This window comes from Rhinoraja longicauda, unplaced genomic scaffold (genome assembly GCF_053455715.1).
Source record: "Rhinoraja longicauda isolate Sanriku21f unplaced genomic scaffold, sRhiLon1.1 Scf000724, whole genome shotgun sequence".
Lineage (NCBI taxonomy): Eukaryota > Metazoa > Chordata > Chondrichthyes > Rajiformes > Arhynchobatidae > Rhinoraja > Rhinoraja longicauda.
In genome coordinates, this window is record NW_027601940.1 from 45,001 (window position 1) to 60,758 (window position 15,758).

The window sequence follows — 15,758 nt, forward strand, 5'->3', positions numbered from 1 at the left end:
GCGGAGAATATTTAGCATGCACACTGATGCCTTCAGAAGTGAATTTTCTAAAACGATGCAAATGGTGGAATTCTAAAGGGAATTCAGGCATCGCAGGAAACAATAAGCACGTTGGGCAGCGTGTACGCAAAGGGACAGTAAAAGATGCTTTTGTATAACAGGTTCGTAAAAACGACTCATTCTTAAGTTACAGAGATGGTGTTGGAGGGAATTGAGACGGGGAAATTAATTTCGCAATGGGCATTTTGAGCTGGACAATAAAAGCAAACTGGAAAACAAAACACTCCTGGGCTCTTGTCTACGCCCTTCCGCGGCGTTTCACCGAATCCCGATGGCAAGCTTTCAGTATTGCATTCCTCAGACGGTCTGTGTGGACACAGACCATTGGCGTCAATGTTAAATGACCGACATTCAGGTGACGTCTTTCCAATATACGGCATCTGAAGCTTCCTTTTTAAGAAAGATTCAAGAGACTCGTTCCATGTGCCTCGCTCAGAAGCGGGCATTTCTGCTGCTCGTGAGAGTATCTGCCATTTGCACTCTCTCTCAACCCTGCAAGTTACAACTCCTTACGCTTTTAGAAAAGACGCTGCAATGCTCTAAATATACAGATTGTGCCGTTGACCAGAGACAACGTATCTGCATGGTGACCCTAGCCCCCATTTATCATCGATGCTTCCATTAACCTGGCTGCACCTCATATTCACTGCCACGCCATCTCGTATTCTCTCTTTTCCAGTTTTGACCAAGGACTCAATGAAGTGTTAGCACTATTGCCTTTTGCATAGATAGTGCGTCGCCGACGGAGTGATCACAATCATTAATTTTCGCTTTATCTAAGAAGAAAAGTGCACCAGTCACCTCTATCCCACCGAACCTTTCTGCAGCTACCCCAGCTCACCTTTCTTCCAGTTGATTCGTTCGGTTTTTGCAGTAGGCATATCTTCATGCTTCACCACGCATTCGAAATTATCCCCACTCAGCCAGTCACGAGTCGAAATGTTTACTTTGCTCTCCACGATATCCGCATGTTCTGTGGGCTGGATCTCTGATTCCAAAGGGATATTTTTGCTGTTCCACGATACTTCGCTACCAAACGGTGCATCGGATACCAGACAGGTTAACGTCACGGTCATCTCGAATAACTCTTGTTCAACAGGTGGTGGAAGGATTGTAATTTTTGTTTCGCCGCAGGAACTACAATCTGTGGCACAATAATTAATGTGAACTTAAGAATTGTCGAGTAACCGGGATCGAATGTTTACAGCAAGCATCCGCCCCCAAAACTTTAATGTGTAGATGACCCCCTACAGATTATTGATTCTCGGAATTGTGGTCCTAACTCGTCTTGAACTGACTTTCTGTGCAGAAAGCAACACAATGAATTGAATGAGTGATCGCGTCATGAGATGTTCCACGAGTGGCACACAATGCTGGAGGAACTCGGCGGCTCAGGCACCATATCTGCAGAAAACGAATACGTGTCGTTTCGGATTGAGACCCCACTTCAGGCGAAGAGTCATGGGAATGCAAACCTAGATGTACTAATAGGTACAAATAAACAAACCAAGGATCTCCGCCCCGTGCCAGTGATAACCCACTTATACCGTCTCCACCGGCTCCCTCCAGTTGGACTGCACCGGATGGCCTTCTATCCTCCTGGACAATTTCATTTCTAACTGCTGGCGTAGCATCGGCCGTTTTAACCGTTTCAGCCCCTTACCAACACTCACTCTGCAGCACTCTAGCGTTAGTATCGAACTCGCGGACAAGGGAGGTGCCTTGGCCGTCTGGCTGAGGCCATAGCCCAACGCATGGACACCTCCTCCTATTTACCCCTGGACCATGGCTCCACAGACCAGGCCATTATATCGCAGACCATCTTTAATTTTATCACTTCCGGCTGTTTGCCCTCAAAATCCACCCGTACCTTATCGTTCCTCGCCCCGCATGGCGCCGTTTCACCTGCTCCCCAAAATCCATTATTTTTTTCTGCCAGCTTCTGCCCCACTGAAGTCATTTCCATGCACCGCAACTCCATCCTATCTCCTCCGATTGAATCCCTCCCAACCTATGTCCAAGACACGCCACACGTCCTTCGTCTCTTCAATTACTTCCGTTTTCCAGCCCCAAGTGCCCTCAACTTTACAATGGGCGTTCATTCGTTCTACCCCTCCATCCCTCATCAGGTAGGTCTTAATGCCCTATGTTTCTTCATGTACCGCTGAACCAGCCTATTTCCCTCTACTAACATTCTAATCCGCTTAAAGGAACAACTATTCACTCTCACCAACGTCTCATTAGAATCCTCCCAATTCCTCCAAAGCAAATGCGTAGGCATGGGCCCATGGGCTTGCATTGGCCCCAGCTACCGTTACCTGTTTCTCAGCTACATTGACGACTCCAAAGGGGCTACGTCCTGTACCAATGCTCAACTTACAGACATCATCAACATCATTACCAATTTCCACCCTGCACTTAAATTCACTTGGACAATCTCTGTTTTCCTCCACTTTCTTGATCTCGCCGTCTCAATCACAGGAGAAAGCTATCGTCAAACGTCTATTCCAAACCTAAGGACTACCACAGCTTGCTGGGCGACACTTCTTATCCTGTCTCCCGCAAAGACACTAACCCCAGGACACTTTTCCTCTCTCTCCACCGCAGCTGTGCCGACGACGAGCTGTTCCATACCAGGACATCCGAGGTGTTCTCATTCTTTATGGAACGGAGGTTTCCCTCTTCTATCATAGATGGTGCCCTCGCCCATGCCCCCACAGTATCCCGCAGCTCTGTTCTGTCTCCCATCCCCATCCCCCGTCTCAAGAGGGACGGAGTCCCCATATTCCTCACCTTTCACCCTATCAGCAGTTGCATGCTGCACATAATCGTATGACATTTTCGTCACCTACAACGGGATTCCACTATCGGTCACATTTTCTTATCTCCACCACTTTCCGCCTGTCCAGAGAGCGTCCCCTCCGCAACTCCATGTTTAAATCATGCCTTCCTTCAGCAATCATCCCACCGCTTGCAACAGCAGGAGACGCAACACCTCCCCAGATACCTCCTCACTCGACTTCATCCAGGGACCTCGACAGTCCTTTCAGATGAGGCAGAGGCTCACTTGCACCCCCACCAACCGCTGTATCCGCTGTTCTATATGTGGGTTCCTGTACATCGGTGAATCTAAGTCGGAAGAAGAGTCTCAACACGAATCGGTACCTTTTCATTTTCTATAGGCAGGCCTAACCCACGTAACCCGCTGTTACTCCAGTATCTTGTGGCAACCTTCGGTGCATCTGCATTTCCTTCATACACATGGGCTTTCCCAATGTCAGTGAAGTTCAACCACCGTGAATGCTAATGTTTGCACCAATAACTCAGACATACCACAGATCTGTTTCTTACCATACGACCAACTGATGTTTTGGCTTTTCGAATCTTCTTCATGTTTGACTTGGCAGGTATAGACGGAACCTGCGAACCACTCGCTAGCTGGGATTGTCAACTGGCTGGACGCCGAGGAGTTACCTTCACCATTCACCTGGAAGGCAGGGGAGGTGACGATGCCAGAATCCAATGGCTTTCCATTCTTCAGCCAGTTCACAGTAAATTGCGCTGGGGTGAAATCGGTGACCAAACAGACGGCGATCGCTTTTCTGCTGCGCTTGATTTCATCAGGGGCAGTGATGGCAATGGCGACGTTTGGATGATATACCACGCGATCTTGAAGAAAATAAACTTAATTGGAATTAATCGTCGATTAATATTGACGACCATTCTTTTGCCAAAAAAGAGCACATTTTCTGAATAAACATAGCCTTCCACTCACCTGGACTTGACGGGTCTTGGCGGCTAAATTATTTGTTTATCATGGTACATCGAGTGCTCGTAAATGGGGAAATTGTAGCTCGGTAAGTCGTCGTCGCTGGGATGTAAAGGGCCGACTGTTCTGCCTTTGTCCTGTATGACTCTGTGTCTGTGATTCTAATATGCTGGATAATGTTTTGTAACGATGCACTCAGGCGCATCGATTGTTCGTGAATTAAAATGTAATTTATCTTTGGATTGATCAGTTCCTCGCGAATGATATGGATGTGCTCGTGATGAAAATACATTCATGAGCACTCTTTTCAAGATCCGTTCCAAGTCAATTTTTGTTTTTTTAATGATTTTGTACATGGTGAATTGCCTCGATAATTGAAGCATCAACTTTCGTTCCGCACCAAGAACGAACGACAATGCTTCGATATTATGAATATCGCTCTCGCTAGGAAACAAAACTCACCGTTCATGTCGAAACATGAACAGCAGATGGTGTTTGATTTTTAAAAAAAGATGCGAACGGCTGGAATAGTTTAGCGGGTCACGCATGTTGTCACTTTCTATTGAGACTTTAAGCCTTTGTTGAAAATGGAGTTTCATCAGTGTTCCAGATGTTTGGTGGCATCTGTGGATACAGCTGCACTTTCATCTTTTTTAAAGACATGAATTGCCAGTCTTTGACTGGATGGACACTGGAGCTCAGATAAGCGTTCCACATGTCAGTATGACATCTATATACTAAACCTCTCGTTTGTTTGTTTGTTTGTTCCTGAACTACAGGCAAAACGGTACATGATAGCGTGCCAATTTTAGCCCGCCTTACTCGCCGTCGTCCCTTTAGTGCTAATGGAAGAAGTTTCATTGAAAGCGGTGTGATATTTTTTAAGTTATTCACATTTTAAACTTTAAATTTATCCCCAAGTGAGGGAGGAGGGAGGGACGAATAGTGGGGGGAGGGATGGAGGGGGTGGGCGGAAGATAAGGTGGTTGAGGGGGGTTGAGGAGGGAATGGGGAGAGGGAGAGGAGGAGGGGTTGAGGAGGGAGGGGGAGGGGAGGAGAAGGAAACGGTGCTGGGGAGGGGGGTGGGAGGACACGAGGGTTGAGGAGGATGCAGTGGGGAGGAGGGGAAGGGGAGAGGGAGGAGAGGGGATGGGAGGGGGAGCGGGAAGGGCGTGGAGGGTCGGGAGGTGGGAAGGGTGAAGGAGGCGGGAGGGAAGGAGGGAGGGGAGGTGGGATGGGGTGGGGGAGGGTGAGGGGTGTGGAGAGGGGAGAGGTGGTGAGTGTGCTTCACCAATGCAAGAGAGGTTTGGGACCAACGGGTCCACTTGGTGAAGTATAAAACCGAACAGGGCACATTAAGTAAAGTACTTATGTTCAATTGCCAAACCCCGCTCCCTCAACTCCACTCTCGGCCTCGCGGTGCAACACGAACCTGGTACTTTCACGATGTACTCATTTTGGTCGTGCTGAACCACGCAGAAGATGTCGCCACCCCCTGCCTCCGCCTCGGTGATGGTTAACTCGCTGCTCCGGGTGTAAGTTCCCTTCTTATTGAACACTGCCGGGTAGGTCTTTACTCCGGTGGTCAGTTCTGTATCATCTTTCTTCCAAGAAACACTGGCGCCCACAGGGGAATAGCCCAACACCAGACAACCGTAGGTGAACGAACCACTGGAGTCGTCATCCTCACAGGTGAAGAGAATGAAGGGGCTGGGGGCGGATGCAGCCGCTGCAAGTCAAAGGTCACATGAATGTTAATCCCACTCTCGTGCTCGTTTTGCAAAATATTCAGTAGGGCTAAACATTATACAACAATTCGTTACGCAGCTTTCTATTTCATGAAACTTCACGAATATCATAAACTATTAATTTAACCTTCCTCCTTGGTCCCAAGTTGGATCATATTGGCTGAAAACTTCTTGGGATGCCAATATCTGCTAGTTACTGTCAAATGTACGCACAATCTCGAGTTGGAAATATATCGATAGGCTTCCAGTATTAATTAAGTATAAATTCCCAGGGTTACTCAGGAGTGCTCAATGCTCAGTAGCTATAAACAACGCTGGCCTGTGGATAACAATCTCACAAAACTGGAGCAAGGGCAGAACTACAGAGATCAGTGTAGACACGTGCGTGGGCGTCATCTATGGTAAAAGTGGGGAATACCCCTTCCCTTTACGATGAGAACGTCGGATATCCCGGTATGGAACAACTCATCTTGGGAGCAGTTGCACGAAGACGGAAGAATTTGGGAGAGGGACATGGAATCTTTGCAGGAGGCAGGGTAGGAGGAGGTGTAGTCAATGTAGCTGTGGAGTCCGTTGATTTGTAATTTATGTCAGTCGGTAGTCTATCTCCCGCGATGGAGACGGTGAGATCAACAAAGCGGAGTTATGTGCTGGGGATTCTCCCAGTGAATTCGATCGGAGGGTCTAAGTTTGTAAACACATTAATGAAGTCGATGAGTTCTGCATGGGTACAGGATGAAGTGTTCGGGGTTCGGGGCAGTGCACGTCCGTGTCAGGGATTGTTCCATGTACCCAACACAATCGTAGGTTTCGCTAGGCCCCGTGACGGTACGCATGGCTAAACTTTGGTTTTGGAGGAAATGGGAAGTGTCTTGGTTTTATGAATGGTTCAGAGATTATCCAATAAAATCACAGAAAATGGAACGATAACTGTGGTTACCATATCGAGCGCCCGAACATAAATTGGGAGAAAACAAAAATAAACGATCACAATCTTGTTCGTGACATTTGACCTAAAATATGTCCATCGTACGAAACCAACTAAGGGGGTAGATGGGATTGAAACGGTAGCTGTGTTATTTAACGAGAAATAACACACTTAAAATGCCACGCTTTTATCGTATTTTTATCCGATCATTCACGAACATATCCTGCTCATTTTATATGCCGACCGTAATTGCAACACTGTAAATTCCGAAAAGCAAACCAGCCGACATTAGACAATTACATTAACTTCATACCAGATTAAAAACATGTAAGAGTTTGGATTGGTCAGGATTAAAAATAAATCTCGCAGCATAATGTCTCAACTAACAAACGTTATGTACACAACTTCTAGAAACTAGATGCAACATATAAATTGTTAGATCATGTTCATACTTCGTAAGTAAGTCAATTGGCACTGGTTTGAAATTTTGTCTGTGTTCACCATTGCAATGAACTGCTCCTTAATGAATTTAATAATAATCAAATTAAAATTAATGTTTATGCATTGACGATCAGTGCAGTTTCCAGCATCTTTAAAACGAGTTTACGTTTACAATGTCATCGGCACTGAAGAATGAATGATTAACATTTTATCATTATCCGAAAGGATTCATATAGAGGGAGTCTGCTTACAATAGTGAAAATGCACAATGTTGCTCAATCAATGTTTTAATTCAATAAATCAATGTTTTAATTCAATAAATGCTAATGAAATTTTAACGTCACTCAAACCCTCCTTTCAGTTATCGAATTCAATTGTCACTCTATTGACGGATTAGTGGGATAATCTGTTCTATAATTGGAATCGCAGAGAAAATTTCGTTTCCAACATTCGACATAATTTCCCCAATTTCCATTTTTTACCATAACTATTCGTAAAAATTTCATTTTTCGTTATCACTTTAGCAAATGGTGGAACGTTTTATGTTGAAATTTCTTTGGAAGCCATCGTCAAAATGAATTCAAATTGTCTTTCGAATAAATGCATGGAATAAAAATTATTTAAATACTATAGCTGTGCCGAAATTTCCCCATTTTGCATGCAACGTGTTTTCCGAATAGGTAAACTCGTGATCTTTAACGGAAAACAGAGAAATGTTTCATCTGGTTGGGCAGCATCTGTGGAAAGAGAAAACCAAGGAATTTCCAGGTCGATGATGCTGGGATGATTAGTCCATGCCAAATTCAGTTTAATTTAAGAATGTAGCATAGAAATACATCCTCTGCCAACCGAATCCACGGTGACACACAAGTGTTACGTTATCACATCGTCTCATCCAACCCCGACACGGCAGGGACAACCACACAGGTCAATTAACAGGCAAACTTGCACGTGTTTGGGATGAGGGAGGAAACCAAAGCACCAGTAAGAAACCAAAGGGAGAACGCATACATTCCCCATAGGTCTGCACCAGATTTCTGGACCAAAATCAGGTCTCTGGCGCTACCAGCAGTCTATCGGCTCCCCTGGCTAGGATTTGTCTCTCGCCACAAGCTGCGTGGCCCTCTGAGTGTTTGCAGAATGTATTGATCCTATTTAAGATTTCTAGCAATTTCTTCATATTTTTATTTTTTAAACACATATCTTCTTTGCGATCATTGAAATAACCTAATCCGGCACTCCGTACAACAGTAATACCCGGTCGCTGCCATTCGAATTGAACGTACAAAAACGTCAAATTGCGCAACAATATCGTCTCCAGCAATGACCGGCTGAATGGTGCCGCTGATAGTCTGAATCGCATAACGCAAAATGACTGAAACTCTTTACAAAAATGCAAATATCTCTGTTTAAAGACCACAGAAATCCATTGGTCCAAAACCTACCGAGCCATTCGTTGTAGAAAAAACAATGAAATACACAATAACAAATGAATTAAATAGATACATAGACAATGGGTGCAGAAGGAGGCCATTCGGGCCATAGAGCCAGCACCGTCATTCAATGTGATCATGGCTGATCATCCACCATCCGTACCCCGTTTCTGCCTTATCCCCATACCCACTGATTCTGCTCGCCCTACGAGCTCTATCTAACTCTCGTTTGAATGCACCCAGTGAGTCGGCCTCCTCAGGCTTCTGAGCCAGATCATTACATAAATTCACATCTCTCTGCGTGAGAAAGGTTTTCCCCGTCTCAGTTCTAAATGGCCTACCCCTAATTCTGAAACTGTGGCCCGTGGTTCTAGAATCCCCCAACATCGGGAACATGCCCCCTGCACCTAGCGTGTCCAATACCTCAATAATTTTATATGTTTCGATTAAACCCCCCCCTCATCCTTACAAGTTCCAATGAAGAAAAAAACCCCAGTCGCTCCATTATTTCATCATATGACAGTCCCGCCATTCCGGGAATTAACCTAGTAAACCTACGATGCACTCCCTCAATAGCAAGAATGTCCTTCCTCAAATTAGGAAACCAAAACTGCACACATTACTCCAGGTCTTGTCTCACCAGGGAGCTGTACAATTGCAAAAGGACCTCTTTGCTCCTATACTCAACTCCTTACTTTATGAAAGCCAACATGCCATTAGCTATCTTCACTGCCTGTTGTACGTCTAAGCTCACTTTCAGTGACTAATGTACTAGGACACACAGGTGTCGTTGGCCATCCCCTTTTCCTAACCTGACATAATTCAGAAAATAATCTGCCTTCCGGTTCTAACCACCGAAGTGGATAACCTAACATTTACTCACATTATATTGCATCTGCCAATCATCTCCCCACTCACCCAACCTGTCCAAGTCACCCTGCATTCTCATATTATCCTCTTCACAGTTCGCACTGCCACCAAGCTTTGTGTCACCTGCATATTTGCTAATGTTACTTTTAATCCCTTCATCTAAATCATTAATGTATATTGTAAATAGTTGCGGTCCCAACACCGAGCCTTGTGGCACCCCTGCCAGTCACTACCTGCCATTCTGAAAGGGACCTGTTAATCACTACTCTTTATTTCGTGTCTTCCAACCAATTTTCTATCCATGTCAATGCCTCACCCCCCATTACCATGTGCTCTAATTTTGCCCTCAAACATCCCGTGTGGGACCTTACCAAAGACTTTCTGAAAGTCCAGGTACACAACAGCCACTGGCTCACCCTTGTCCATTTTACTTATTACATCCTCATAAAATTCTATGAGATTTTCAGGCAAGATTTCCCCTTCGTAAATTTATGCTGACTTGGACCAATCCGGTTAATGCTATCCAAATACGCCGCTAATGCATATTCAAGAATCGACTCCAGCATCTTTCCCAAAATCGATGTCAGGCGAACTGGTGTATAATTCCCTGCTTTCTCTCTCCCTCCTTTCTTGAAAAATGGGATAACATTTGCTTCCCTCCAATTCACAGGAACTGATCCTGAATCAATGGAACATTGGAAAATTATCACCAATTATTCCACGATTTCTAGAGCTACCACCTTGTAGACCCGGAGATGCAGACCACCAGGCCCTGGGGATTAATCAGCCTTCAGTCCCATCAGTCTACCCAACACCATTTCCTTACTAATGTGAATTGCCTTCAGTTCCTCCTTCACCCTCGGTCCTCTGTCCTCTAGTACACCTAGTAAATTATCATTATATGGATCCCGTTTCGCGGACTTTGCTTTCTGAGCTTTGCTGTAACATAGGCTCACATTGCCAACTCGTTGTACTTCAATATAGACAGAAACAGTTGGAGTATCTCAGCGGGTCAGGCAAAGTTACTCCAGCTTTTTGTTTCTATCGTCAGTTTAATCCAGCGTCCGCAGTTCCTTCCTTCACGTTGCACTTGAAGATAACTGCGCAATTAATCCTGACCCTGAACCTTGCACTTCTGTGTTTTGCTGCTAGAAAATGTTACTTCTCCCATGCAAGTTTTCTTAACGACTGGATTAAAGGTGACAATGCAATTCCACCAATTACCACGCACTTCAAAAATTTGAAAATTGTACACTAAGGATTAATCCGATCCTCTCGTTTGTTTAAGAAAATAACTGCAGATGCTGGTACAAATCGATTTATTAAAAAAATGCTGGAGTAACTCAGAAGGTCGGGCAGCATCTCAGGAGAGAAGGAATGAGTGACGTTTCGGGTCGAGACCCTTCTTCTGAGATGCTGCCCGACCTGCTGAGTTACTCCAGCATTTTTTTAATACATCCTCTCGTTTGTTTTATATGCGCTGAGGGGAAACATAGTGAGACAAAGTATCCGCTGTTGATCAGAAAGCATAGTTAAATCCATCGCAGATCAAGGACCAGAAAAACTCCAGCCATTTCAAAGCATAGCGAAGGCAAATTGATGCACATTTTTTTGGCTAATTAAGAACTAAACCGCATCAGTCTCAACGTCAAAGGATCGAAAGTCATAGCACATGAGGCAAGTTAATTAAGGAATCCCACTGCAGCAGAATCACATAACATTTCTAAATCAACATCGATCCAAAATTGCAAAGAATGGGTAATTAATCCAGAAGAACTATTTCTTACAATTGTCAGAAATATACAGTAAAATTACAACTGGATACATCTAGATACTGAATAGGATGAAGTTTCTTACCGTTGGTTACCGTCAGCATGGTGCCTTCTCCCCAGTAGTCAAGATAGTCACGGTGTTACATTCTATGGGTTTCTTCACACAATAATATGATCTGCACAATGTAGGCAAAAAAGAACAAAATTCCTGTAATTATTCGTATTTCACATCTAAGGCGAATTCCTTATTGCTCTTTGAAAAGAATGAATGCGTTAAAAAGAATAGTTTCCAACAATAATAAGGTACCACGGTGGCGTGTATTAAACAGGGCAGTGAAATGTGAAAAGGATAATTTACCTGTAAAATATATATCACCCCTAATTACCGATACAATAAAATGTCCTAAGATATTCGTGGACATGTTTATGCTCCTGTTGCATAAAAAATTGAATTGGAAATATCATAACCTGGTTCAGACCACAGTATTATGGGACGTGGATGTTTCTGCATTGGGAGGAACCGCTGTGCCATCCAGTACCCATATATCTCGCACAATAATAGACAGCGGTGTCTTCGATCCTCAGGTTCCTGACGATCACGGCGAACATATTATTGGGAACGTCTTTGGATGGAGTAAATCGGCTCTCCATCCCCGGAGCGAAAACCTTGTTAGAAGAACTGTAGTAGTAAAGCAGCCACTCCAGCCCCTGCCCGGGGACCTGACGGACCAAACACATATCTTTGCTGCCAAGATCGAACCCGCTGGTTTTACAGGTCAGAGTGATGGAGCCTCCAGGAGTGGCGGTCTCTGCCTTGGGCTGAGTAAGAACGACATCGGAATGGACACCTGCAAGATAAAAAAGGCATGAATATCAAGGTTAAATTATTGACCATTGATCCCCGAATCTAATTATGAGGGGGAAAGAAATTGGGAGGGTGCTAGAGCGGGTATCAGGGGAATGGCGTTGAGAATATGCCACTGAGAAACTTGCGTGAAGAATTTGTCCAAATAATTACTCACGGACTATTAACGCCAGGAACAGGCTCAGTGAAGCCGCCGACCTCATCCCGCTGGGAAGTTGGAACTGGATTGTTTTTGTGCAGAACCTCGCAACAAAGCAACTGCAAGTAAGTTTGATTTCGGACTCTCTTAGAAAGAATTAAATACCCGTCAAAAGAGGGTGTGGCTGTGGGTGGGGACTGTAAATCGAAAGGAGAGCGGGCGGAGCTGAGACACGGCTCCGAACTCAACAGCAAGATGGACTCACGCTTTCACCTATATTAACTGATACAGCCGCACAAGAGGTTAATAAAACTAACAAAATCCTGGGCCGGTCTTGTGAATAACGTAATCATCATTATCACTGTGAAGTGCGACAGACGTCACAGAGTACGAACAGAATAATATTTCTGAACCGATCATTTCCCGGCCACATACTTGCCTACCAAGAGCCGGATCTGTGAGCGGTTTCCCCCAAATGCATTCAAAGTAAATTAAACTGATGCTGCGCGGCAGATAATTGTGTGACGGGTCTTTATTTCAGTGGGGCGCGCAGGAGGAAAGTCGACTAAATGCTGCGGCCTCAGTTTAGTTCCTAAAATATTTATTGTTATTTTCCACTTTCTTTGATATATTAAAAATGCAGTGCTCACTGGTCATAGAAACCTCTAAGTTCCTGATACCGTACGTTTCCACCCCTCACACTATATAAACTCATGGTATAGTTATAAATCGGGTTCAAGGTGCAGGTTTTTTAATCGTTAAATATGTTTGGAATTCCTCAAATCTGTGCCAAAACGCGACAGACCTTATTATCTTTATCGATGAGACAATAGAAAATAGACAATATCCAATAGGTGCAGGTGTAGGCCATTCGACCATTCGAGCCAGTTCTACCATTCAATGTGATCATGGCTGATCATTCACAATCAGTACCCCGTTCCTGCCCTCTCCACATACCCCCTGACTTCGCCACCATTAAGCGCACTATCTAGCTCTCTCTTGAAAGCATACAGAGAATTGGCCTCCATTGCCTTCTGAGGCAGAGAATTCCACAGATTTACAACTCTCTGAGTGAAAACGTTTTTCCTCATCCCCGTTCTAAATAGCCTACTCCTTATTCTTAAACTGTGGTCCCTGGTTATGGACTCCCCTAACTTTGGGAACATGTTTCCAGCCTACGGCGTGTCAAATCCCTTAATAATCTTATATGTTTCAACAAGATCCCCTGTTCTCCTTCTAAATTCCAGTGTATACAAGCCTAGTCGCTCCAGTCTTTCAACTTACGGCAGTCCCACCATTCCGGGATTTAACCTAGTGAACCTACGCTGCACTCCCTCAATAGCAACAATGTCCTTCCTCAAATTTGGAGACCAAAACTGCACACAGTTCTCCAGGTGCGGTCTCACTGGGGCCATGTACAACTGCAGAAGGACCTCTTTGCTCCTATATTCAACTCACCGTGTCAAAAAGGCCAACATGCCATTAGCTTACTTCACTGCCTGCTGTACCTGCATGCTAACGTTAAGTGGCTGATGAACAAGGACACCCAGATCTCTTTGTACCTGCCCATTTCCCAACTTGACACCATTCAGATAATAATCTGCCTTCCTGTTCTTACCACTAAAGTGCATAACCTGACATTTATCGACATTAAATTGCATCTGCCCACTTACAACCCTGTCCAAGTCATCCTGCATCCTTATAGCATCCTTCTCACAGTGTACACTGCCACCCAGCTTTGTGTCATCCGCACATTTACTAACGTTACTTTTAGTCCCTTCATCTAAGTCATTAATATTTACTGTAAGTAGCTGCGGTCTCAGCTCCAAGCCTTGCGGTACCCCACTAGTCACTCACTGCCTGCTATTCTAAAAGAGACCCGTTAACCCCAACACTTTGTTTCCTGTCTGCCAACCAATTTTCTATCCATGTCAGTACCCTACCCCCAATAACATGTGCTCTAATTTGGCCTACTAATCTCCTATGTGGGACGTTATCAGAGGCTGTCTGAAAGTCCAGGTACCCGATATCCACTGGCTCTCCCTTTTCCATTTTCCTAGTTGCATCCTCAAAAAAATCCAGAAGATTAGTCAGGTATGATTTCCCCATCGCAAATCCATGCTGACTCGGAACGATGCTGTTACTACTATCCAAATGTTCCGCAATTTCTTCGTTTACAATTGACTCCAGCCTCTTCCCCACCACTGATGTCAGGCTAACTGGTATATAATTTCCCGTTTTCTCTCTCCCTCCTTTCTTAAAAAGTGGGATAACATTAGCTACACTGCAATCCACAGGAACTGATCCTGTATATATAGAACATTGGAAAATGGTCACCAATGCGTCCAAGATTTCTAGAGCCACTTCCTTATGTACCCTAGGATGTAGACCATCAGGCCCTGGGCATTTATCAGCCTTCCGTCTCATCAGTCTACCGAACACCATTTCCTGCCTGGTGTGAATTTCATTCAGTTCCTCCGTTGCTATCGGAATTAAAATACTACTGAATAAAATAAACGTCATGGCGTTAAAACATCTTTCCAAGTTTCCAAAGAGCCTCACAGGATATTCGGCAGAGACGCAATGACCAGTATGACATCGGCACAAGAAACGACCATACATTGCAAGAGCCATACGGATTCATTTGGGAAAATATACATGTTTCCGCAGAGATAGCTACTTGAGGGAACGAAGGTTGAAATCTTCCCATGTGATCCAGCAGGGTCTAATTGAAAAAAAGACCTACAAGGCAACAGTCCTGGAGACTATTTTTCGTTGCACCGCTGTGTTCAGCGGTTTCGAAATGCCAAGGTGCAAAAACAGGGGCATGCACTGAAAGTTGACGACATTAACTGAAGGATTCACAAAATGCTGGAGTAACTCAGCAGTTCAGGCAGCATCTCTGGAGAGAAGGAACGGGTAACGGTTCGGGTCGAGACACTTCTACAGACTGATGTCAGGGGGGCAGGACAAATAAAGGATATAGGTGGATACAGAAAGACAGTGGGAGAACTGGGAAGGCGGAGGGGAAGAGAGGGACAGAGGAACTGTGTAAAGTTGGAGAATTCAATGTTCATACCGCTGGGCTGTAAGCTGCCCAAGCGAAATATGAGGTACTGTTCCTCCAGTTTGCGGTGGGCCTCACTACGGGCCTCACTAGAGGAGGCCCATGACAGAAAGGTCAGACTGGGAGTGGGAGGGGAGTTGAAGAGTTCAGCCACCGGGAGATCAAGTTGGTTAAGGCGCTCTGAGCGAACATGTTAAACGAAACGATCGCCGAGCCTTCTTTTGGTCTCGCCGATGTAGAGAAGTTGGCATCTGGAACAGCGGATACAATAGATGAAGTTGGAGGAGGTGCAGGTGAACCTCTGTCTCGCGTGGAAAGACTGCTTGTGCCCTTGGATGGAATTGAGGGCGAGTTAAAGGGACAGGCGTTGCATCTCCTGCACTTGCAGGGGAAAGTGCATGCAGAGGGGTGGTTTGGGTAGGAAGGGACGAGTGGACCAGGGAGTTACGGAGGGAACGGTCTCTGCGTTACTCCAGCATTTTCTGTCCACCTTCGATTTAAACTGCTGTTCTTTCCTACACATTCGTTGTTATCAACATGAGCCGTTCGAATAATATTGGGATTGTCCATTCCAATATCGAGATTGGTTACATAAAATGCAGTAGGGAGAATTGATAACAAAGCAAACACAAAATTGTGTAAAAATGTTATCAAGGGATCGAAAGG

General features: G+C 44.9%; 1 gene segment (V, D, J or C); it reads right to left on the reverse strand.

The window, feature by feature from the left end:
- The window catches only part of LOC144591223 (Ig heavy chain C region-like), a 12,954-nt gene extending 834 nt beyond the window's left edge, over positions 1 to 12,120 (reverse strand). Inside the window, 6 exon segments of the C gene segment in view lie at positions 902 to 1,204; positions 3,412 to 3,729; positions 5,262 to 5,558; positions 11,107 to 11,158; positions 11,517 to 11,869; positions 12,044 to 12,120. Of these exon segments, the coding sequence occupies positions 902 to 1,204; positions 3,412 to 3,729; positions 5,262 to 5,558; positions 11,107 to 11,158; positions 11,517 to 11,869; positions 12,044 to 12,089 (1,369 nt within the window).
- Between the last annotated feature and the right edge of the window lie 3,638 nt (positions 12,121 to 15,758).